At 37.7% G+C, this 24293-nt stretch overlaps 2 protein-coding genes and 2 pseudogenes across 4 annotated transcripts; 1 reads left to right on the top strand and 3 right to left on the bottom strand.

Annotated features, from left to right (window-relative positions):
• Positions 1–4154: 4154 nt before the first annotated feature.
• Positions 4155–6320, bottom strand: LOC113773341 (annotated as a pseudogene).
• Positions 4197–23542, bottom strand: LOC113773340 (probable 3-hydroxyisobutyrate dehydrogenase-like 1, mitochondrial). 3 transcript variants are annotated; one of them, XM_027317961.1, is made up of 2 exons: positions 22466–23542; positions 4197–4236 (listed from the first exon to the last, which is right to left on the bottom strand). In XM_027317961.1, the coding sequence occupies exon 1, from the start codon at positions 23539–23541 to the stop codon at positions 22468–22470; it is 1074 nt and encodes a 357-aa protein (XP_027173762.1). In that variant the 5' UTR covers position 23542; the 3' UTR covers positions 4197–4236; positions 22466–22467. The 3 variants fall into 3 exon arrangements, with proteins under 3 accessions (XP_027173762.1, XP_027173761.1, XP_027173763.1); XM_027317960.1 differs by lacking the exon at positions 4197–4236 and adding an exon at positions 21075–21563; XM_027317962.1 differs by lacking the exon at positions 4197–4236 and adding an exon at positions 21573–21683.
• Positions 6087–7890, top strand: LOC113773513 (annotated as a pseudogene).
• On the bottom strand, positions 8020–11648 carry LOC113773337 (receptor-like protein kinase HSL1). The gene is made up of 2 exons (XM_027317956.1): positions 8920–11648; positions 8020–8776 (listed from the first exon to the last, which is right to left on the bottom strand). The coding sequence occupies exons 1-2, from the start codon at positions 11543–11545 to the stop codon at positions 8349–8351; spliced, it is 3054 nt and encodes a 1017-aa protein (XP_027173757.1). The 5' UTR covers positions 11546–11648; the 3' UTR covers positions 8020–8348.
• Positions 23543–24293: the final 751 nt, after the last annotated feature.

The following is a 24293-nucleotide window of genomic DNA, read 5'->3' as shown; positions in this document are numbered from 1 at the left end:
AAACATACCATCGATGCGCAAATTTAAAATTCGTATTTTTAGACACTCTTTGTTTAATTTTATATTTATTAAAATTAACGCTTAAAATGCCTCTTAATACTATGAGTTATCTATCTATTAGACACTCATTCGATGAACCTAATTTACCAAAAAAAAAAATTATTGATGATTAACATGTTGAGAACAAAATTTTGAATTGTATTAGTTCCTTTAATAAAATATTAAATGGGAATTTCTCATTTTTTGGGATCTTGGGGACTCTCCATTGATATTTCTCTCATATTGATGGGTCTAAATGGAAAAAAAAAAAAGAAGAAAGGAAGCAAAATATATTACGTGAGCATGTTTTGAGATTATTAGGAGTGACTTTTTGAAGGGGAAAAAAAAATATCGTAGTGCTTTATATGATATGATGTTCTCCCAAAAAGCAATTGAGGACGAGAAAGATAAAATGGTGATCGAATAATGCATTTAATAAATAATAAATAAATAAAAGTCCGAACGGAGTCGGGAATCCTAGCAAGCAAGCAAATCTAGAAACCAAAAAGAACGCAAGTGGAATGGAACTCTCCAGCCACAAAGACAAAGTAGGTTTGCCCACCATCAATGACACGTGTGTTGTGGTTGACTTGGAATGTCAGTCAACAACGGGAATGAGTGGGCCAACACTGAAACAACCCGTCCGTCCTCGCTAAGACGCTAACCCGATCGCAGCTGGCGGGATGCGCGATTTTCTGACTTATTTGGTGGAGTATTATATATTTATAATAATATTGTATGTGTATGAGTCTATTTGGATCCTTCTGTTTTTTTTTTTAAATTAATTTTTTAAATATTATAAAAAAATTTTAAAAATATTTAAAAAATAGTTTCAATTTTTTTTAATTTTTAAAAAATATCTTTAAATATATTTTAAAAATTCTGTTATAGTAAAATTTTTTAAAAATACCGTCAAACAGCTAATTCAAACGGATTGTATGTTTTCTAGAAAAAAGAAATTTGCAACAAGAACAGGCAGAGGGTACTACAAAAACTCTGACGCTAGCCCTCATAAAAGCCAGAGCTACTGTGAGAACAACCAATATCGACTATGAGAAGAATAAATAAATTTAAAAAAAAACCCAGCAATATCCACACAACCAACTACTGTCAACCAGATTTCAGATTACCAGCAATAAAATTAGGAGCACCCAAAAGAAAAAAGGTTTGACCAAAACCGGGGAGAGGACGCCTTTGTTGACTGGAGACCCAAACAGTACTGTAATAAAGTGCTGCCAAAGACCAACAACAAGTCAACAACCCCCCACATGACTTTGATCTTACACCACACCACTGCTTCTATTTTCTTCCGCTGAATATTCATTCATTCAACCAACCCATTGTTTTGCAATCATATGCGATCAAAATACTAATCCTCAAGCAATCATGCCCCGTTTGGCAAGTAAATTTATTGAGCGTTGGTCTAAAATTTTGTTATAACTTATTGTAAAAGTTGTAAAAATTTTTTTAAAATATATAAATTTTTAAATATATAATTTAAAATTTTTTTTAGAAATAATGTAGATAAAATTATTAAAAAACATGTAACAAATAAATTTGACCAAAAATTTGCTTGCCAACAAGATCCATATCCAGTGACGGCCATGAGATGAGAGTAGCCGTGCAAGAAGCTTCCAAATCCAACTTTATCACGCCTCCAGAACCAAAAGTCTCAAAAGCTCCCTCCTCCTTTTTCCTTTTTTTTTTTTTCCAATAAGTCTGCACAAAATAGTCCCTTAGTAAGTGACAAACACGGCAGAACATTTACTTGGGAATTGCACGTCATTTGCGTCCTCATCCATTATATGTGTGTGTATATATATATATATACGTACGTACGTATGTATACAAAGTACTTTTGTTCAACCCGCCATACTGATACCATGGACATTTACTGGGAATTGGATAACATTTACCTCCATAAATCAACGACTATATATAATAATAATATAACTAGGCTAAACTCTTTCACTCTCAAGAATGGCTTGTTTTGGCTACTGTACAGGCCGGCCTTCCGTAGACGGCTTTATTGCTTTTAAAAGAAGTGCTAGTAGTAGTAGACCAGTAGAAGGTTGATTGAGCCGGAAGAGCAAACAACAGCAATACTACTCAACAAAATTTAATCGTTAAATTGTTGAAAATCGGTAGAAAAAAAATTAGTAAAGGGAGCCTTTTAAGCTTGAATTTTACTTATTTTCATCTTTTTTTCAAGGATTTGACGGTCAAAAAGAAAAGGGTAAAATATATCTTCTTTAAGAATTTTAAATTCAAAATTTATACATATACCATATATCTAATGATGATAGCGCATATACTAACCGTATATATAAATTTAATTATATATATATATATTGCCGCTAAACTCAACCCCCTCAGCCAAATAATTGTTTCTAGTCTTCTAGATGCTCAAAGACTAGTCAATCTCTCTCTCTCTCTCTCTCTCTCCTGCTGCAACAGTAACAATCAACCTCACTCTCATGATAATCTCCACCACTCCTAGATTGCTGAGGGAGAGGGAGTTCAAAGGGAAGTTGAGGGGTGAACTTTCAGACCAATATTATTGTACTTCCTAAATTTCTTTAGAACCAGAAAGCACGATACTTCTTTGTGATGGACAAGATGGGGTTTGAATGTCAATCTAGCGTACGGAAGAGGTTTAAACACTAGTTTTAAACTAGTGTATGCCAATCTAGTGCAAGGAAGAGTTCATCGGAGAGGCCAATGGTTTCTAGTCAACATCTCTCCTCTCCCACCCCGATTGAAGGAAACTCTATCGTGATGATAATGAACTCAATATCTTTGCCACATATTCAGAAATGTAAGAAATTCCCGTCAATCTGCACCAATAAGAATACGGGACAATCCCTTGACAAAGTCTTAAGGTCCATAGTCCGTTCCAAAGAAGCCTACTTTCAATTTTTAGCTCTCAAGCATCCGTGAACAGATTTCCCAGAGCCAGGATGCCATCGAATTTTAGAGACCAAGAAATACTACCCCTGCAGGGGCACCTAATCATTCGTCTTGGTTCCATTTCTACCACAATGTATCAGATGTTCCAGAATCCTAAGCCGAGGGAAAGCTTCTGCATTCCTTGAATTAATCAAATTCCTTCGTGTACCTCTAGCCATTGATCAACCCAGACCCTGCAATCTGTGCCTCCAGAGATTTTCAACCTGACCCTTTCTTATAATTTAATTTCTTTCGACTTCAAAAGTCTCACCACTTGAATCAGAGCCGTCAAACATCCATGGTTCATATCAAAAGTCCAAAAAACACAAGCAATTAAAAGTAAAAAAATTCAATACGCTACCAATGATAAAAGTATGCACTTGTCGAACAACCACCCCAGGAAACTAACCACTCCCATACACTACCAATGATAAAAGCATGCACTTGATTGTTAAACAATTCAAAAGCATCAAATTCAATATTTTCTCAATCAAAAAACGTCTAAAAACGATCTAATTCATCCCACTTTTACATAAAGATCAAAGGCCATTGCATTGTTACCTGACAATGTGGTCATCATTTTTTCTCTCTTTACCAGACAGATAAGTCATTTACGAGTGAGATAACATCTCGTACAAATTAACTGCTAACACATTAGAAGACGTCGTGGCTTCATGATTTGAAGACATGAGGCAACTCTATGGCACCCAACAAACTATTTAGTAGAACCCCACAAAGTAATACCTTATTGCACTCATGCAGCTGCATAAACGCTTTTTATTTTTGGCATCAAAAAATTAATGAACAAGTAGTTTCTTCTGCAACATGTTTACCATAGCTCGGTCATTTAGTAGGACCAGAAATTCGTCGTGTCATGGTCTGTAGCATCAGTGTAGGATAGTTTACGATCAATCTTCTAAGTTTGTGAACCTCTTACTAATGATTCACCACAGTTATGCTAATAATTGAAACAACACTCCCATGACAAACTGCCTGAACAAGAAATCCATGGTTTACATGCACAAGGATGCCTCATTTTCTTTTGCTTCCACTATTCCTCAGGGTTGTGCAAATGTTGCCTTACATGCATTGAACTTCCCCTGCTTTTAACCTAATTCCAAGCTGTGAACTTCTACCTGAACAACAAGAACCCTGTTCACGTTTAAATTAGGAGAACACATAATCGGAGCCATACACAAGAAGTATCCCACTGATCCAACCCAATCCAAGTTCCGTCATTGCCTCAATCTGCATACATAGGATACAGTAAAATCTTTCAAAAGTGGAAAAGCAGCAGCATACAACAAGTGAGCTCAAAGTAAACTTACAGGTCATTCTGAATTACTCAGACCCAGTCCCCCAGGCTGCCTAACATATTCAACATGCAAAGTAACCCCAGTAACCTTCAATAAAAGAGGCGACTGAAACAAGGATAAGGATTAAACGCATTGCGGTTTAAGAGCTAGGTCCCACGACACATGTCACGAGCAAACAAGAGCTGAGCCATATCTTCATTTTTATTAGCAGATAAGATGCCGATGGTTTCCTTGATCCTTATTGGAGTTCTTAGATTTTTGTTTTCCAACCAACGTAGTATGCCAACAGTCCACTTTCAGCTCCCCACAGGATTACATGCAAGGTAAGGACTGCATATCCAATTTTGAGTTCACTAGATTTGCAAGAATAATCCAACCAAGCCCCCCAACGAAAACAATTTTTTCTTAAACTCTCACTAGACTACAAAGAAAAACATAACACAGATCGAGGGCATCTGCACCAAGTGTGTGCACTGACACAATAGATGCAAAAAATGAAATAACGAATGTAGACATTAGAACAAAAACAACAACAACGTGCAAAAACACAACTTCTAGTGCAATGACTGACACACGGTTTGTGTGTTCATGTCTAAAGTGTCTACAGTTGTGTAATTGAACCCAAACCACATAACAGACTACATTGGAGTCGCGATCTTCTTTGGGAAAAGCACACAGTTAAATAACTCGGATTAATCATGCTTTTTACCAGAATTATGATCCATATCGAAGTTTCCAACACAATCAAAATGTGAACAAAAAGAAGTGTAATAACATTTATATTTCCATCCTCAAAATATCAAAACTTTACCAATCCCTACCTTCATGTTTTATTCCCTGAAGCAGCAGCGCCACCAGCAGAATCGAGTGATACGTTGTTGAGCCTTTCAAGAGCCAAAACAAGCGCCTGGGTGCCCAAATCCCCCTCACCATAAGCCTTAAGCGAAAGATAAAGCTGCTGAGCCAGTGCCAAACCCGGCAATGCCAAATTCATATTCTGACATTCCCTCAAGCATATCCCCAAATCCTTCACGAAATGATTCACAAAAAATCCGGCCTCGAAATCCCTTTTCAAAATCCTACTCCCATACAAATCCAACGACTTGGATCCAGCCGCGCCTGTAGATATCGCACTCAAGTACAACTCTAGGTCCAAACCAGCCTTGTGGGCATATACTAAACCTTCACAAAGCCCCACCATTGTTGAAGCTATGGTTATCTGGTTTGCTAGTTTCGTGAATTGCCCCTTTCCTGGAGCACCCATGTAATAAACTCTTCCGAGGAGGGCGAAAATGGGTTTTAGTTTTTCGATGATCCCCGCCGGCGGAGATAGAGGGCGTGGCGTTGCGGGCGCCACGATCGCCGCCGGATACTGGGGCGTCAACGGCGGAACAGCAGGCAGAGGTGGCTGCCGAGTGTATTTCAACGGCGAGTGAGGGATCCGAGGTGGTCATGTCAACGATGATGCCTCCGGGGCGTAAACCGGAGAGAGCGCCAGTGGATGGGTGGAGGATAACGTGGCGGACGTCGGATGGGTAACCAACGATGGAGAAGAGGACGTCGGATTGGGAGGCGACAGTTTTGGGGAGTCGGCCCAGTGGGCACCCAGAGAGAGGAGAGGTTGGGCCTTGAGGGGGTTCGGGTGAAGATGGTGAGATTTTAGCCGGCGTTGATTAGGTGGGAGCACATGGAGAGGCCCATGACGCCAGTTCCAATCCAACCTAGACGGGTGTTGGATGGGCTTGTCGGCTGGGAGGCTGTTGTGGCCATGTTGCGGTGGAAATGGGTGGTGATAGTGGTGGTCCGGGTGGAGATGGCGGCAAATACGTAGGAGGAGCTGCGACGGCAGTGACTGTAGAGTGGGGTGACTGCTTAATTTTGAAGGTCAAATCTCCTTTAGCATGCAGATTTCTCATATTGCTTGGCTACTGTAGGTCAACGATGCAGTTGGAACCTTAGCTGGAGGTCGATACAACCACCCAGATGTTATGGCTGCTGTTATCCTGGGTACAGGGACTAATGCAGCATATGTCGAGAGGGCGCATGCAATTCCGAAGTGGCATGGTCTGCTGCCTAAATCAGGAGAGATGGTTGGCATTCTCCAAATTACTCAAGCAGTTTAATACCACAGTCAAGTCTTGTTTTATCTTCTCATATTTTCTCTGCCAAATTGATTTCTTTATGGCATTGAACTGTGTAGGTTATCAACATGGAATGGGGTAACTTTCGGTCATCACATCTTCCCCTAACTGAGTATGATCAAGGGCTTGATGCTGAGAGTTTAAACCCTGGGGAACAGGTCAACAGAGCACTTTACAGCTGCTTTGTTTTTAATAAGTTTGTTATGGATTATTTTGTGTATTTCAAGTTTCTAATACCAGCTAACTGGTGCAGATTTTTGAGAAGATTATATCTGGGATGTATTTAGGGGAAATTGTGCGTAGAGTACTATGCAGGATGGCTGAAGAAGCTGCCTTGTTTGGTGATGCTGTTCCTCCAAAGCTAAATATTCCTTTCATATTGAGGTGTGCCATCAGATCAAGAGGTCAACCTTAGGTTTTGGTAGTTTGTGAACATTTTTTAAAGCATTTTTTTTTTTAAAGCGTACAACGTTAACTTTCAATTTTGGCAGTATGTAATTGTACATTGCGGTCGTGGGACATAATCTATAGATTTTCTGCATTCATATGCTTTTACTATTTTGTTCAACTAATTCTAATGCATTAAACTTGAAACACAAAGTTACTGACTGCTTTATATCCAGGGCCCCTGAGATGTCTGCAATACATCACGACACATCTTGTGATCTCAAAGTGGTTGGTGCAAAGCTAAAAGATATTTTAGAGGTATGGCACCAGGCAACAGAAAAGAAACACGAAGTTGCTAAAATGCTTGTTTAATTTCTTTGACAACTAGTGAATTCCTCTTCCTTGGAGCACGCCTCTCTGCTGCTGGGATCCTGGGAATTCTCAAAAAATTGGGTAGAGATATTATAAAGGATGGAGAGAAGCAGAAGTCAGTTGTAGCTTTGGATGGCGGACTTTTCGAGCACTACGCAAAGTTCAGAAATTGTATGGACAGCACTCTTCAGGAATTGCTTGGAGATGCTTACGAGAATGTTTCAATTATCCACTCAAATGATGGTTCTGGCATTGGTGCTGCGCTCCTGGCTGCCTCTCATTCGCAATATCTCGAAGTAGAGGAATCCTGATCCTGGTATGAGCTGTAGTGCTCCCAAAAATAGATCTACTGCGTTGGAGCTCTATATTTGTGCCATCCTTTCCCTGGGAGCAACTGCAGCAGCCGAATCAAGGAGATGTTGCGAGGAACGTTTGAATATATGTATGGTCTAGCAGAGCTCCAAACTGAGCCATGGACCCGTGTACCTCTAGATTTCTGGCCCGTAACTGAGACAATGTCTTCGTATTTTTGTTAGTAATTCCCCCCCTCCCTCTTTGGCTTAAGAGCAGTGTCTTAAAGTTAAGGCTTTGTTGTAAGATCATTTGGGCATTCAAGATTATGTATAGTGCACATGTAGATGATACTCTTTGGATCAAATATAGTCCTGCACAACATATTAAACGGACTTGATGGAGATCCACATGAAGTGAGTAGCAGTTTTAGTACTAGGCTTCATCAAGATTTTCTGAGGTTGTTATATAAATTACTACATAATCTGCCAACCCATTTTTCCTAGTCGTGTTGCTAGAATATATCCATTTAAAGACTATACATATATTGATCCGAAACTTGTAGATACCAAAAACAAATGCTGCTTCGTAGCAGCTGCAGTCACTGCCAGCCGTTTCATACGAGCTGTGGAAATGCCTGCTATAATAAGCTTTACTTTCTCTACTTGTACGCCAATTACAGTTTGAAAACACCATGTATCTCCTAATTCTAGACAACTAGTATAAGCTAACTCATGCAGCCCCATGAACCCGCTCCAATCTCCTTAGCCTGCTTCTGCTGCTTGGTTCAGAACCTTCATCGATTTCCCAACTTTGTGGATCAACCACCTGATGGTTACATTTTCAAGCTTTATCAGATCGTTGAGTCGAAGCCGCCATCTTCGTCGATCAACGACTTCTTGCGCTTTGAGTTGTTAAGAAGGGGGGCAAAATCATACTCGCTTCTGCCATTCTTTTCTCCCATTGGCACTGAATGAACAGAGCGGAGCAAAATTTGTAAAACGTCCCTCATTGTAGGGCGGTTGGAGGGCACCAATCCGGTACAGAAAATACCGAGTTTGAACACGTTGGCTATCTCATCTAAGTAACAAGGCTCCATTATGTCCTCGTCGAAGGCCTCAATTATTGGTTTCCCTTCTTGAAAGTGACGCCACGCCCATTCTGCAAGCGATGAAGTCTCATCACCGTAATTGCCTTCTCTTCCAGTAACCAGTTCCAAAAGGATGACCCCAAAGCTATACACATCAATCTTCTCATTCACTCTTCTTGTCTGAGCATACTCTGCAATACAAAATCAAGAAACAGAACAACTAAGTTGAGTTTGGTAGTATTTAAAGTGATCATAATCAAATAATCCCCCTTTCGACAAAAAAATTAAATAAAAAAAAAATCAAATACATTTGACAAATTACAATACCACGTACCAGGAGCAATGTATCCGAATGAGCCAGCTACAACTGACATTGTGTTGGGCTCTCCATCCTTCACTAACATCCTAGCCAGACCAAAATCTGCAATTTTTGCATTGAATTCAGAATCTAGCAAAATGTTGCTTGATTTTAAATCTCGGTGAATTATAGATGGTGAGCAGTCATGGTGCATATAGCAGAGCCCTCGAGCAGCATCAATTGCAATCTGCAACCTCTTAGGCCACTCCAGGACAATATGGTGGATTGAACCTGTGTTAGCAGACCGGTTCCTCTTGCAATGAAGCCAACGATCCAAACTACGATTTTCCATATACTCGTAGACCAGTAACTTCGAACTATCCGTTGAGATGCAACACATTAACTTCACAATGTTGGAGTGTCGAATAGTGCCCAAAATCTCAACTTCTGCATGAAATTCTTTGTGATCCAACCTTTTGCTATTACAAATCTTCTTAACAGCAACATATGCACCTGAACTATTAATTGGAACACGATAGACATTTCCTGAACCTCCACTTCCAATCATGTTGCTTTCTGTCAAGCTTGATAGAAGGGATGGTGCAGTGAAATTCAACTTCTGAAATGAGGTTAATTTCCAAGTTGAATCCAATCCCTGTTTTTTCTTCTTGTAACCTCTGATCAAAAAGAATGTGTATACTAAAGCCACTAAAAAGCCAACTGCGGCTATACTTGAAACAGCTGCGACAAATTTTGCTGAAAGCTTGTTTGACTCCCCGGTTTGGGAAGCACAGGCGTTAAGGCCTAAAGATGGATTACGTGAACAAAGACCAGCATTACCCAAGAAACTTCTGTCAAAAGCTGCATTTTCAAATTCACCAGGTATTCTACCAGAGAGGCGATTGGAAGAGAGGTTGAGGGAATTTAACCTTAGAAGCCCAATTTGAGCTGGAATTTGACCTGAGAAGTCATTTTCTGACAAGTCCAGGGCATTAAGGACAGGTAAAAGGCCAATTGCTGCAGGTATTTGGCCAGAAAGCTGGTTGTTACTGAAGCTCAAGACATTTAACCCCTCCCATGAGATTATGCTTGATGGCAGACTCCCATAAAGCCGATTGCCATCAAGCAGAAGTGTTTCCAACTCTGGAAGAGAAGTCAACTCTTGAGGAATTTTACCACTGAGCAGGTTATTGCTTGCCTTAAAGTTCCTTAAATTATTCCAAGATGACACTCCAGCTGGAATTTCACCTGAAAACTGATTGTTACTGATATCAAGAGTTGACAAACCTGATGCAACTTTGTCCGGTAGCTGGCCAGTAAATGAGTTATTCTGTATCAACAAAGTTGTCAAATTTGTTGTCCACAAACCATCCGGAATTTGGCCTGAAAATTGATTACCTTGAAGCTGTACAACCTGCATGCTGTCGCAGTTCCCAAGGGATGGTGGTAATTCTCCTGTAAGACTGTTGCCAAAAGCAACCACACCAATTAGCACACCGTTCTTGCATAAATCTTGTGGCAAATTTCCAGTGAAATTGTTGGCTGAAACCTGAAAGCTACTGAGCATCGAGTGCCTCCCAAAATCTGGTGGCAACTGACCTGATAGATTATTGTAGAACAGCCTAATGTCTACTAGTGATGGCAACATGCCCAAACTAGTAGGTACTTCGCCTGATAATTCATTGAAAAACAGAGCTAGCCCTGTTAAGTTTGTCAATTTGCCAAACTCATCCGGTATTTTCCCCGTTAAGCTGTTATTAGACAGGTCAATGATCTCCAGATTCAAGGCCTCAATTGATGATGGTATTGACCCGACCAGCCTGTTCTTGTAAAGCAAAAGACTGCTCAGATTTTTAAGCTGAAATAGTCCACCAGGGATATTTCCACTGAGCTCATTTTCTGACAAGTCCAAGTACTCCAGAGCCGTCATGTTCCCAATGTCTTGTGGGATCTCTCCAATCAAATTAGTCTGAAACATCCATAAAAATCTCAACTTTTTCAACCGAGTGAAACTCGAGGGTATATGTTGTGGGACAAATCCATTAGTACTCAAGGCCAGCTCTTCAAGATTCAGCAAATTGCCAATCTCTGCAGGGAAAGAACCATTAAACAGGTTTCTTCTGGCGTAAAGGCTTTTAAGCCCCGTTAGCTTCCCAATAGCTGGAGGGATGTCGCCAGTGAAATTGTTGGCTTCAAGTATAAGGTACTGGAGGGTGCTTGGGGATAGGCTGTCAATAGCATCAGGAATAGTGCCAACGAACAAATTCTGAGACAGGTCAAGGTATTCGAGCTTGGAGCAGCTGTAGAGAACTGTAGGGAAGGAGCCGGGGATGAAATTGTTGTTGAGATCGAGAACTGTGAGGTTCTTGAGGTCACAGATAAATGATGGGATTGTTTCTGTGATTGCCAAATTGGAGACGTTGAGTTTTGTGACCGATCCACCTGTGCAGTTGATCTCTGGCCAGGTGCAGTGGTCTGATGATGAGGACCAGTGGGACAGGGAGGGCGGATTCAGCCACTGCTGTTTGAGTTTGAGCAGAATGGTCTGTTCTTCTGGATTGGTTTTGGTAGCTTGTGAGTTGCCGAGGAAAGGTAAGGAGAGGAAGAAGATGGTGAATATCAGAAAGGTGAGCTGGGAAGACCATTGGGTGGTTTTGGACATTTTCAGGGGTGATTGAAGGAGGAGGATTACAAATAACAATGGAGAAGTTGAAAGCTCATGGCCTGTCTGTAGAGTGTAGACTCTCAGGAATGGAAAGGATGTTGCACGCTGAGAGGAAAATGCTTGGAAATTCTTATCAATTCCAGCGGCTATAAACCGATTTTTAAAACCCCTACAAACGGCCCACTCCCCCCATATAAGAGGTGGGATTAATCAAAAATTTCTTGTTGGCATTCCTAGTGGGCCTGTCTTGTTAGTCTTTCCTTGTCGCGGCCGGTAAGATTTGGATTCCAAGCAGTTTCGTCTAATTTCGTTATTTATTTCATTTAATCAAAGGCCTCGCAACAAAATATGGCTATTGGCTATGGATCACGTATTCATATATATATATATATATTTTTTAAGGGATTTTCTTAACGTGTTTCCCATGAATATTAGTTCACCCCCACCGGAAAAACAATAAAAACATGCACAAATTTAAAATTCGTATTTTTGGACACTCTTTGTTCAATTTTATATTGATTAAAATTAACGCTTAAAACACCTTTCGATACCGCGAGTTATGTATCTATTAGACACTCATTCGACAAACCTTAATTTGCTAAAAAAAAACTATTGATGATTAACATGTTGAGAATAAAATTTTGAATTGTATTAGCTCCTATGATAAAATATTAAATGGGAATTTCCCATTTTTTGGATCTTGGGGACTCTCCATTGATATTTCTCTCAGATTGATGAGAATAACATTTAAAACATCTAAATGGCAAAAAAAAAAAAGCAAAATATATTACGTGAGCATGTTTCGAGATTATTAGGAATGACTTTTTGAAGGGGAAAAAAATATCCTAGTGCTTTATATGATATGATATTCTCAAAAAAACAATTGAGGATGAGGAAGATAAACCGGTGATTGGATAATGTATTTAATAAATAAATAAAAGTCCGAACGGAGTCGGGAATCCTAGCAAGCAAGCAAATCTAGAAACCAAGAACAACGCAAGTAGGATGGCACTCTCCAGCCCCAAAGACAAAAGTAGCTCTGCCCACCATCAATGACACGTGTGTAGTGGTTGACTTGGAAAGTCAGTCAACAACGGGAATGAGTGCGCCACCTCTGAAACAACCAGACGGTAACCCGGATCGTAGCTGGTGGGATGCGCGACTTTCTGACTTATTTGCTGCTGGAGTATTATATATTTATAATAATAATAATATTGTATGTATATATTATTATTATTATTTTCTAGAAAAAAGAAATTTCCAACAAGAACAGGCAGAGGGTACTACAAAAACTCTGACGCTAGCCCTGGTAAAAGCCATGAAGCTATTGTGAGAACAACCAGCAATACCGACTATGAGGAGAATAAATAAATGTTTTTTTTAATAAAAAAAAACCAGCAATATCGACACAACCACCAAACTACTCTCAACAGGATTTCAGATTACCAGCAATAAGGAAAAAAAAAAGGTTTGACCAAAACGGGGGAGAGGGTACTGGAGAGAAGAGAACGCCTTTGTTGACTGGAGACCCTAACAAAGTGATGCCAAAGACCAACAACAACTTTGACCTTACACCACACCACATCACACGGGAATGAGTGCGTCTATTTTCTTCCGCTGAATATTATTGGTTCATTCATTAAACCAACCAACCCCCGCAACACATTAGTATTAGGGCAAATTATCCAATTGACCATTGAACTCTTTATCTAAGTAAAAATAAGCCCCTCATCTATTTTTTGTTGACTTTAAGCCCTCAAACTTGTAAAATTGGGTATCCGTGACCCTTTTAGCCAGTTTCTCCGGTTTTGCAACCAGAAGGCGAATTCACACGAATGCCAGTATGCTTTGAAAAATGACATTTTTGTCAAAAGATTCAAACTCGCGCGACGCTAGGGTTTCAGTACTCCCCTCTTTCGATCTCTTCAACACACAGTAGAACACGGTAGCTAACGCACAGTTGATTTGATTGGTCTCAATTCTCAGCCGACGACAGTCCATCTATGGCTGAGGAACCAGTAAACGACACCGTTGCTTCTCCGTCTCTGGCCAGTCAATCCAATAGTAGTTTTGTGCCGTTGGGGAGCTCGGTCATTCCGATCGTCAACAAGCTCCAAGACATATTCGCGTAGCTCTCCAGCCAGTCTACAATTGAATTGCCGCAAGTGGCGGTCGTCGGAAGCCAGAACAGTGGAAAATCCAGTGTTCTGGAGGCACTAGTCAGAAGAGATTTCTTGCCCAGAGGTTCGGATATTTGTACTCGACGACCTCTCATTCTTCAGCTCGTGCAGACTAGACGAAAACCTGATGGCACCAAGTGGGCCCTCCACTGGATCGACGACTCCGAGTCCTTCGCGGAGCGCCTGGTGGCCTTCGCCTGCGTGAAGGGGATATTCTTCTCAGGGAGCTTTTGCGCCATATTCTGGGTGAAGAATTGGGGGTTGATGCCGGGCTTGACCTTCTCCAACGAGCTGATCTCGCGGGACGAGGGGCTTTACTGTGACTTCGCGTGCCTGCTGTACGGGCTGCTGAGAGCGAAGCTGAGCGAGGAGATTTTGATCTCAGAGATGGAGGGCTTCAATGTGACTTCGCCGAGGGAGGCCATGGCTGAAGCCATGGAGAACTCGGAGATGGTGTCCATGGGGGAGGAGACGAATGGGAGGGAGAGGGAGAGGTTGCGGGAGAGAGGAGAGGAGAGGGAGACGGCATCGGTGGAGAAGTCAATGAAGTAGGGGAGGAAGATGAGGTCATCGTAGGTGTAGGAGTAGTCCATGGAGGGAAGAGAGAGGAGTTGTTCCTTTTTTGCTCAGAATATGCGGACAAAAATGCCCTTCTTAAAAGCATACTGCCATTCGTGTGAATTCGTCTTCCGGTTGCAAAACCGGAGAAACTGGCTAAAAGGGTTACGGATACCCAATTTTACAAGTTTGAGGGCTTAAAGTCAGCAAAAAATAGATGAGGAGCTTATTTTTACTTAGACAAAGAGTACAAGGACCAAATGGATAATTTGCCCTTAGTATTATTATTGTTTTGATCAAAATACTAATAATCCGCAAGCAATCATATCCACTGACAATCATATCCAGTGACGGCCCATGAGATGAGAGCAGCCGTGCAAGAAGGTTCCCACTTTCCAAAAACTCCCTCTTTTTTTTTTTCTTTTTCCAATAAGTCTGCACAAAATAGTCCCTTAGTAAGTGACTAACACGGCAGAACATTTACTTGGGAATTGCATGTCATTTGCCTCCTCATCCATTATATATATATATATATACGTACGTACGTATGTATACAAAGTACTTTTGTTCAACGGCCCATGCTGATACCATGGACATTTACTGGGAATTGGATAACATTTACCTCCACATATCAACGATTATATATATAACTAGGCATTGTGCCCCGCAAGTTTCGCGGGGTGCCCATTATTGACTGTTTAATAGTAATGTAAGATTTATTTAATAATTAATGTTTAGAGCGTTTTATATGATAGTAGGGTTGGAATAATAAATAGAGGAACAATATATTGGATTAATATATTTATAAATAGATATAGTAATATTGTTGTGATTTGTATTTAATTTTTTAAGAGTAACAGGATGTAAATATTATTTAAATTAATGGAATGTAAATCATTTTTTAAGAGTTGAGATAAATTAATAATTCGAAATAATTTCGATATGTTTATTTTTATATTGTTAAATATAATTGGAAGTAGAATAAAGAAAATTTGAGGAATAGATAATTGCTATGTGCAAGAAGCTGTAGTAGACACGTTTAATTATGATTGTTGGATAAAGTCTCTGCTGATGAGCTGCAGATGATAATTGTTTTCATTGAACAGGGTAAACAGGATGACACTTCCTTCATGTAAGAAGTGTTTTTGTGTGAATATTAGCCAATCTTTCCTTCTAGCTGAAAGATCCATTGAGTTTTAGCATAATAGCAATTGATGACTCTTATGTTGTCTGTTTGTATATGCGAGGGTACATCACCAATGAGTACCTGAGATAGAAAATAGGGAAAAAAATATAGTTGTATTATGAAATCAGAGTAACAGTGTAGTGAATTATATTGATTGGAATGTAATTTATATGAAACTCACCAAAAAATCAAAATCGTGTGTTAGATAATGGAAGCGTTTAGTATTAGAAAAACTAAAAGAAAAGAAATATAGTGAAGAATATAAATTCATAAATATAATATATACAAATTAAGGATTTCTAACAATATGAAATTATAAATTTAGAATCATATATTTGTAATTATTGATCGAATAATTGTTTTTTGAATCAATAAATATTGGATTGATTTCTTTTTAAGTTTATATATATTAGATACATGTCAAGTACATATGATTTTCATTCATTTGTATTAATACGAAATAGCATAATTAATTTTTATATATTGACTGGATACACACAGAATTTGTATTCATTTGCATATATTAGATGCACGTAGGATTTTTAGCGATTTGCATATTTTTTCATATTTAATATTTTTGCTAATATATACATTTTGGAGAAAATTAATTAAATTTATATACATTAGATACATGTTAAGTACATATGATTTTCATTGATTTGTATTAATACGAAACAGCATAATTGATTTATATATACTGATTGGATACACATAGAATTTTTATTCATTTGCATATATTAGATGTACGTAGGATTTCTAGGAATTTGCATTTTTTCATATTTAATATTTTTGCTAATATATATTTTGGAGAAAATTAATAAATAAGCGAAAACATAAAAAGAAGGCTATTTTATGTATTAGATGTGCATAGCATTTTTAACGATTTGTGTATTTTTTTAATAGTTGATATTTTTATCAATGTACACATAACAAAATTTATAAATAAGCGAGTTAATAAATAAGCGGATAAATATAAAGAAGGAGAGAAAATTATAAATATAGAAATAGTCTCGAAATTATAATTATTTGATATAAATAACACTTATTATATGTTAATACAAGGCAGTATTATTAATTTATATATATTAGATTAAACACATATAATTTTTATTGATCTGCATTAATACAAAACAGCATAATCGATTTATATATATTGATTAGATACATATAGAATTTTTATTCGTTAGTATGTATTAGATATACAAAGGATTTTTAGTGACCTGCGTAATTTTTTGATATTTAGTATTTTTTTCAATACACACACTTTTGACAAAGTTAATAAATAAGTGAGTTAATAAATAAGCGGATAAATATAAAGAAGGACGGAAAATTATAAACATAGAAATAGTGTCGAAATTATAATTATTTCACATAAATAACACTTATTATATGTTAATACAAAGTAGTATTATTAATTTATATATATTAGATGCATGCTAATCATATATGATTTTCATTGATCTGCATTAATACAAAACACCATAATCGATTTATATATATTGATTAGACACATATAGAATTTTATTCGTTTATATGTATTAGATGTACATAGGATTTTTAGCGACTTGCATATTTTTTTGATATTTAATATGTTTGTGTATATAGCAACCTGCATATTTTTTTGATATTTAATACGAAACAACATAATTGATTTATATATACTGATTGGATACACATAGAATTTTTATTCATTTGCATATATTAGATGTACGTAGGATTTTTAAGAATTTGCATTTTTTTCATATTTAATATTTTTGCTAATATACATTTTGGAGAAAATTAATAAATAAGCGAATAAACATAAAAAGAATGCTATTTTATGTATTAGATGTGCATAGCATTTTTAGTGATTTGCGTATTTTTTAATAGTTAATATTTTTGTCAATGTACACATTTTCGACAAAATTAATAAATAAGCGAGTTAATAAATAAGCGGATAAATATAAAGAAGGAGATAAAATTATAAATATAGAAATAGTCTCAAAATTATAATTATTTGATATAAATAACACTTATTATATGTTAATACAAGGCAGTATTATTAATTTATATACATTTGATATAGATTAAACACATATAATTTTCATTGATCTGCATTAATACAAAACAGCATAATCGATTTATATATATTGATTAGATACATATAGAATTTTTATTCGTTAGTATGTATTAGATAAACATAGGATTTTTAGTGACCTGCGTAATTTTTTGATATTTAATATTTTTTTAGTCTTGAAAATCCAAAAGCTTTAAATTAATAATTTAGTAGTTAACAAATATTATGGAAGTTACATTTTTGAAATAGAGGGAAATTATCCTATATTTTTAAAAACAATTGGTCGTATTAATGGAAGCTAATACAAAGTGGCACAATTGATTTATATTTATTAGATACACACAAAATTTCTGTCGATATATATATTTTCTAAAAAATCATTATTTTTGTCGACATATATATTTTGGAGAAAATGAATATATATATATCTATATAAAGGCACACAAATAGGATGCAAGAATATATATAGATTTGGATAGCCCAAAACATTCGCGTCTGCATTAGGGAATGGAAGGTAGCAGCTGCACAACTGCAACAAACAAAAGTAAAGAAACAATAATTAAGAGAGAATATCATCGAAGCAACATCTTTATTATTCAATGTGTGTATCTTGTTTCTTGTATATAAATTAACAATGTGATATCGAAGCAACATATATAAATTAAAGATTTTTAACAATGTGATATTAGAAATTAAGAAATCATATATTTGTATTTATTAATCGAATAATCATTTTTGTATTCTATGAGTATTAGATCGATTGATTTGTAAATAAATGTTGCTGGAAAGAATAGTACTTGCATTAATTTTTTGGGAATTAATAAGATTCTAAAATTTAAAGATAACACAATTTCGAAGAGTCCGTTAGTTTATTGATATCGAAAATTAATAATGCTTGATTGAATAGCATATATGAAAAAATATTTATTTAATCATGAAGCAATTTATTTATTGATCAATCAATATCTTACTCAATTTTTTTGGGAATTAATAAGATTCTAAAATTTAAAGATAACACAATTTTGAAGAGTTCATTAGTTCATTGATATCGAAAATTAATAATGTTTGATTGAATAGCATATATGAATAAATATTTATTTAATCATGAAGCAATTTATTTATTGATGAATTAATATCTTATTCAAAATCAACGAATAGATAATGTAACACATAGAATTTATATTGTTATGTATATATTAGATGCACACAGATTTTTTATTGATTTGTATATTTTTTAGAAAATCAATATCTTGGCTAATATATATATTTTGAAGAAAGTTAATAAATATAAAAGAGCAGAGGAAATTATATTTTGAAGAAGGAGAAAGTTAAAGAAGGAAGTTATACGTTGAAGGAAGTTAATAAATCAAATCGATAAATTAATATATTTTTGTCAATAAAGTTAGATAACAACTGCAGCAGCGGAAGATGCACAAGAAACAAAAGGACAAAACTGTTAGATAACAACTGCAGCAGCCGAAGGATGGACAGCAAACAAAAGGACAAAATTGAGCATAAAATTACAAAGAAACCAGGACAAGGGCACAATTGGAAGAAGGGAACAAAAGCAGAAATGAGCAAAAGGCAGCAGCAGCCAAAGGGGCTGCACGGAAGCTGAGAAAGGACCAAAAAGGACGAAATGAGCAGCGAAACCAGGACAATTGACTGTAGATCAGCCTTCGCGGCTTTATGTAGTTTAAGATAAGATATGACTAGGCTAGACTCTTTCACTCAAGAAAGCCTTGTTTTGGCTACCGTACAGGGCGGCCGTCCGGAGACTGCTTTATTGCTTTTACAAGAAGTGCTAGTAGTAGACCAGTAGAAGGTTGATGGAGCCGGAAAAGCAAAAAACAGCAATACTACTCAACAAAATTTGAATCGTTAAATTTTTAAAAATCGGTAGAAAAAAATTAGTAAAGGAAGCCTTTTAAGCTTGAATTTTACTTATTTTCATTTTTTTTCAAGGATTTGACGGCATCAAAAGAAAAAGGGTAAAATATATCTTTTTCAAGAATTTTAACTTTAAATATGATGATAATGTATGACAGTATATATAAAATTAATTATATATATATATTGCCGCTTAATTCAACCCCCTCTGCCAAGTAATTGTTTCCAGTCTTCTAGATGCCCAGAGACCAGTCAACTTCCCTCTCTCTTTTCTAGATGCTCATAGACTAGTCAACTTCTCTATCTCTCGCTCTCTTTTTCCTTCACAATGGAAACAATCTGATCCATCCTACCCCGGTGCTAATCTACACCACTCCTAGACTACAGAGGAGGGGGAGTTCAAAGGAGCTTTTATGGGAATTGAGGGGTGAACTTTCAGATCAAACAAGTGCACCGTTGCACCTTTTGAATTTATTAAGAACAAGAAAGCACTATGCTTCTGTGATGCACTGGGCGGAATTTGAACATCAATCTAGCGTACGGAAGAGTTTTAAATTAGTGTACGCCAATCTAACATACGGAAAAGTTTTAAATAGACTCTCCTTGATCATTGAATCAGGCCCAATGGTTTCTAGTCAACATCTCGCCTCCTCCCATCCTGATTGAAGGAAACTCTATCGTGATGATAATGACCTCAATATCTTTGCCACATATTCAGACATGTAAGAAATTCCCGTCCATCTGCACCAATCAGAATGCGGGACAATCCCTCGACAAGTCTTAAGGTCCATAGTCCGTTCCAAAGAAGCCTACTTTCAATTTTTAGCTCTCAAGTCTCAAGCATCCGTGAACAGATATCCCAGATCCAGGATGCCATCGAATTTTAGAGACCAAGAAATATTACCCCTGCAGGGGCACCTAATCATTCGTCTTGGTTCCATTTCTACCACAATGTATCAGATGTTCCAGAATCCTAAGCCGAGGGAAAGCTTCTGCATTCCTTGAATTAATCAAATTCCTTTGTGTACCTCTAGCCATTGATCAACCCAGACCCTGCAATCTGTGCCTCCAGAGATTTTCAACCCGACCCTTTCTTATAATTTAATTTCTGTCGACTTCAAAAGTCTCACCACTTGAATCAGAGCCGTCAAACATCCATGGTTCATATCAAAAATCCAAAAAACACTAGCAATTAAAAGTAAAAAATTCAATACGCTACAATGATAAAAGTATGCACTTGTCGAACATCCATGGTTCATATCAACAACCCAAGAAAACTAACCACTCCCATACACTACCAATGATAAAAGCGTGCACTTGATTGTTAAACAATTCAAAAGCATCAAATTCAATATTTTCTCAATCAAAAACGTCTAAAAAGGATCTAATTCATCCCACTTTTACATAAAGATCAAAGGCCATTGCATTCTTACCTGACAATGTCTATAACATTTTATCTCTCTTTACCAGACAGATAAGTCATTTACGAGTGAGATAACATCTCATACAAATTAACTGCTAACACATTAGAAGAGGTCGTGGCTTCATGATTTGAAGACATGAGGCAACTATATGGCACCCAACAAACTATTTAGTAGAACCCCACAAAGTAATACCAAGCACTAAAGTTCCTAACACCTTATTGCACTCATGCGCTTTGCAGCTGCATAAACCCTTTTTATTTTTGGCATCAAAAAATTAATGAACAAGTAGTTTCTTCTGCAACATGTTTACCACAGCTCGGTCATTCAGTAGGACCAGAAATTCATCGTGTCATGGTCAGTAGCATCAGTGTAGGATAGTTTACAATCAATCTTCTAAGTTTGCGAACCTCTTACTAATGATTCACCGCAGTTATGCTAATAATTGAAACAACACTCCCATGACAAACTGCCTAAACAAGAAATCCATGGTTTACATGCACAAGGATGCCTCATTTTCTTTTGCTTCCACTATTCCTCAGGGTTGTGCAAATGTTGCCTTACATGCATTGAACTTCCCCTGCTTTTAACCTAATTCCAAGCTGTGAACTTCTACCTGAACAACAAGAACCCTGTTCACTTTTAAATTAGGAGAACACATAATCAGAGCCATACACAAGAAGTATCCCACTGATCCAACCCAATCCAAGTTCCTTGCCTCAATCTGCATACATAAGATACAGTAAAATCTTTCAAACGTGGAAAAGCAGCAGCATACAACAAGCGAGCTCAAAGTAAACTTACAGGTCATTCTGAATTACTCAGACCCAGTCCCCCAGGCTGCCTAACATATTCAACGTGCAAAAAAGTAACCCCAGTAACCTTCAATAAAAGAGGCGACTGAAACAAGGATAAGGATTTAACACATAGCGGTTTAAGAGCTAGGTTAATTTAACAACTCCCACGTCACACGTCATGAGCAAACAAGAGCAGAGCCATATCTTCATTTTTATTAGCAGATAAGATGCCCATGGTTTCCTTGATCCTTATTGGAGTTCTTAGATTTTTTTTTTCCAACCAACGTAGTATGCCAACAGTCCACTTTCAGCTCCCCATAGGATTACATGCAAGGTAAGGACTGCATATCCAATTTTGAGTTCACTAGATTTGCAAGAATAATCCAACCAAGCCCCCCAACGAAAACAATTTTTTCTTAAACTCTCACTAGACTACAAAGGAAAACATAACACAGATCGAGGGCATCTGCACCAAGTGTGTGCACTGACACAATAGATGCAAAAACTAAAATAACGAATGTAGACATTGGAACAACAACAACAACATGCAAAAACACAACTTCTAGTGCAATGACTGACACACGGTTTGTGTGTTAATGTCTAAAGTGTCTACAGTTGTGTAATTGAACCCAACCCACATAACAGACTACATTGGAGTCGCGATCTTCTTTGGAAAAAGCACACAGTAAAATAACTCGGAGTAATCATGCTTTTTACCAGAATTATGATCCATAGCGAAGTTTCCAACACAATCAAAATGTGAACAAAAAAAAGTGTAATAACATTTATATTTCCATCCTCAAAATATCAAAACTTTACCAATCCCTACCTTCATGTTTTATTCCCTGAACCAGCAGCACCACCAGCAGAATCGAGTGAAACGTTGTTGAGCCTTTCAAGCGCCAAAACAAGCGCCTGGGTGCCCAAATCCCCCTCACCATAAGCCTTAAGCGAAAGATAAAGCTGCTGAGCCAGTGCCAAACCCGGCAACGCCAAATTCATATTCTGACATTCCCTCAAGCATATCCCCAAATCCTTCACGAAATGATTCACAAAAAATCCGGCCTCGAAATCCCTTTTCAAAATCCTACTCCCATACAAATCCAACGACTTGGATCCAGCCGCGCCTGTAGATATCGCACTCAAGTACAACTCTAGGTCCAAACCAGCCTTGTGGGCATATACTAAACCTTCACAAAGCCCCACCATTGTTGAAGATATGGTTATCTGGTTTGCTAGTTTCGTGAATTGCCCCTTTCCTGGAGCACCCATGTAATAAACTCTTCCGAGGAGGGCGAAAATGGGTTTTAGTTTTTCGATGATAGGTCCGTCCCCGCCTGTGAAGATAGAGAGCGTGGCGTTGCGGGCGCCACGATCGCCGCCGGATACTGGGGCGTCAACGGCGGAACAGCCGGCAGAGGTGGCTGCCGAGTGTATTTCAACGGCGAGTGAGGGATCCGAGGTGGTCATGTCAACGATGATACCTCCGGGGCGTAAACCGGAGAGAGCACCTGTGGATGGGTGGAGGATAACGTGGCGGACGTCGGATGGGTAACCGACGATGGACAAGACGACGTCGGATTGGGAGGCGACAGTTTTGGGGGAGTCGGCCCAGTGGGCACCCAGAGAGAGGAGGGATTGGGCCTTGGAGGGGGTTCGGGTGAAGATGGTGAGATTGTAGCCGGCGTTGATTAGGTGGGAGCACATGGAGATGCCCATGACTCCAGTTCCAATCCAACCTAGACGGGTGTTGGATGGGCTTGTCGGCTCGGAGGCTGTTGTGGCCATGGTGCGGTGGAAATGGGTGGTGATAGTGGTGGTCCGGGTGGAGATGGCGGCAAATACGTAGGAGGAGCTGCGACGGCAGTGACTGTAGAGTGGGGAGAGAAGTGACCACGGTCGCATGTTTTTGACTCATATGAAATATAAAAAGTTTATCTGGTACAGTTGTAATTTGACGGTATCTGGGTGTCCTTTTCCCTTGGAAATTCTTTTGTGGCCTTTGGAGTAACTTCACTTTGCATCCGTGAACTTTTACGTACCATATTTTGTACTTTGCGCCTTGAACTTTCGGATCCTTTGTACTTTAAATTCTCAATTTTGAACGCTCTATATCTTAAATTTTCAATTTTTAATAATTTAAATCTAATTAATGACAATAATTATGTTAGCAAAATTAGTAGTGCCAAAATATCCTACAAATTAATGACAATGTGTTCAAAGTGATCATAATGAAGTATAAGAGTTTGTAATTAAAACAAAACGATACATTACAATTTAAGATTAATATTTCCTACACTGACAGTATATACACTGTCAGAGTTGGATGAATGACAACTATGTAAATTTTAAATTTGAAATTCAACTTTTGCACATATTTCATGAATCCGACACTGACAATATCTACGCACCATTTTTTATCTCATAAATTTTGTAAAAGTTGCTATTGATTGGGATTTAGATAAGATAAGACTTGAGAGTTTTGAATGTAAAATATCTGAAATTAAGAGTTTAGGATGCAAGATATTTAAAATTCAAATTTAAAGTGCAAAATGAAGTGGTGATGCAAATTCAAAAATACAAAGGAAGGTTAGGTGGTGACTTTTTTTGACAAGGTCATGTAGTAGGCTATTTTGAAAGGAGAGAGATTTTTATTT

Source organism: Coffea eugenioides, chromosome 6, assembly GCF_003713205.1.
Source record: "Coffea eugenioides isolate CCC68of chromosome 6, Ceug_1.0, whole genome shotgun sequence".
NCBI classification, from domain to species: Eukaryota; Viridiplantae; Streptophyta; class Magnoliopsida; order Gentianales; family Rubiaceae; genus Coffea; species Coffea eugenioides.
The sequence above is the reverse complement of the archived record's forward strand: the minus strand, read 5'-3'. Positions and strand labels throughout refer to the sequence as shown.

Bases quoted from the DNA above. Each gene is read 5' to 3' on its own strand.
- LOC113773340 (XM_027317961.1), bottom strand. From the start codon at position 23,541: ATGCGACCGTGGTCACTTCTCTCCCCACTCTACAGTCACTGCCGTCGC.
- LOC113773337 (XM_027317956.1), bottom strand. From the start codon at position 11,545: ATGTCCAAAACCACCCAATGGTCTTCCCAGCTCACCTTTCTGATATTC. The intron at 8,777-8,919 runs GTACGTGGTATT...TTTGTATTGCAG, and splicing joins ATTCGGATACATTGCTCCTG to AGTATGCTCAGACAAGAAGA.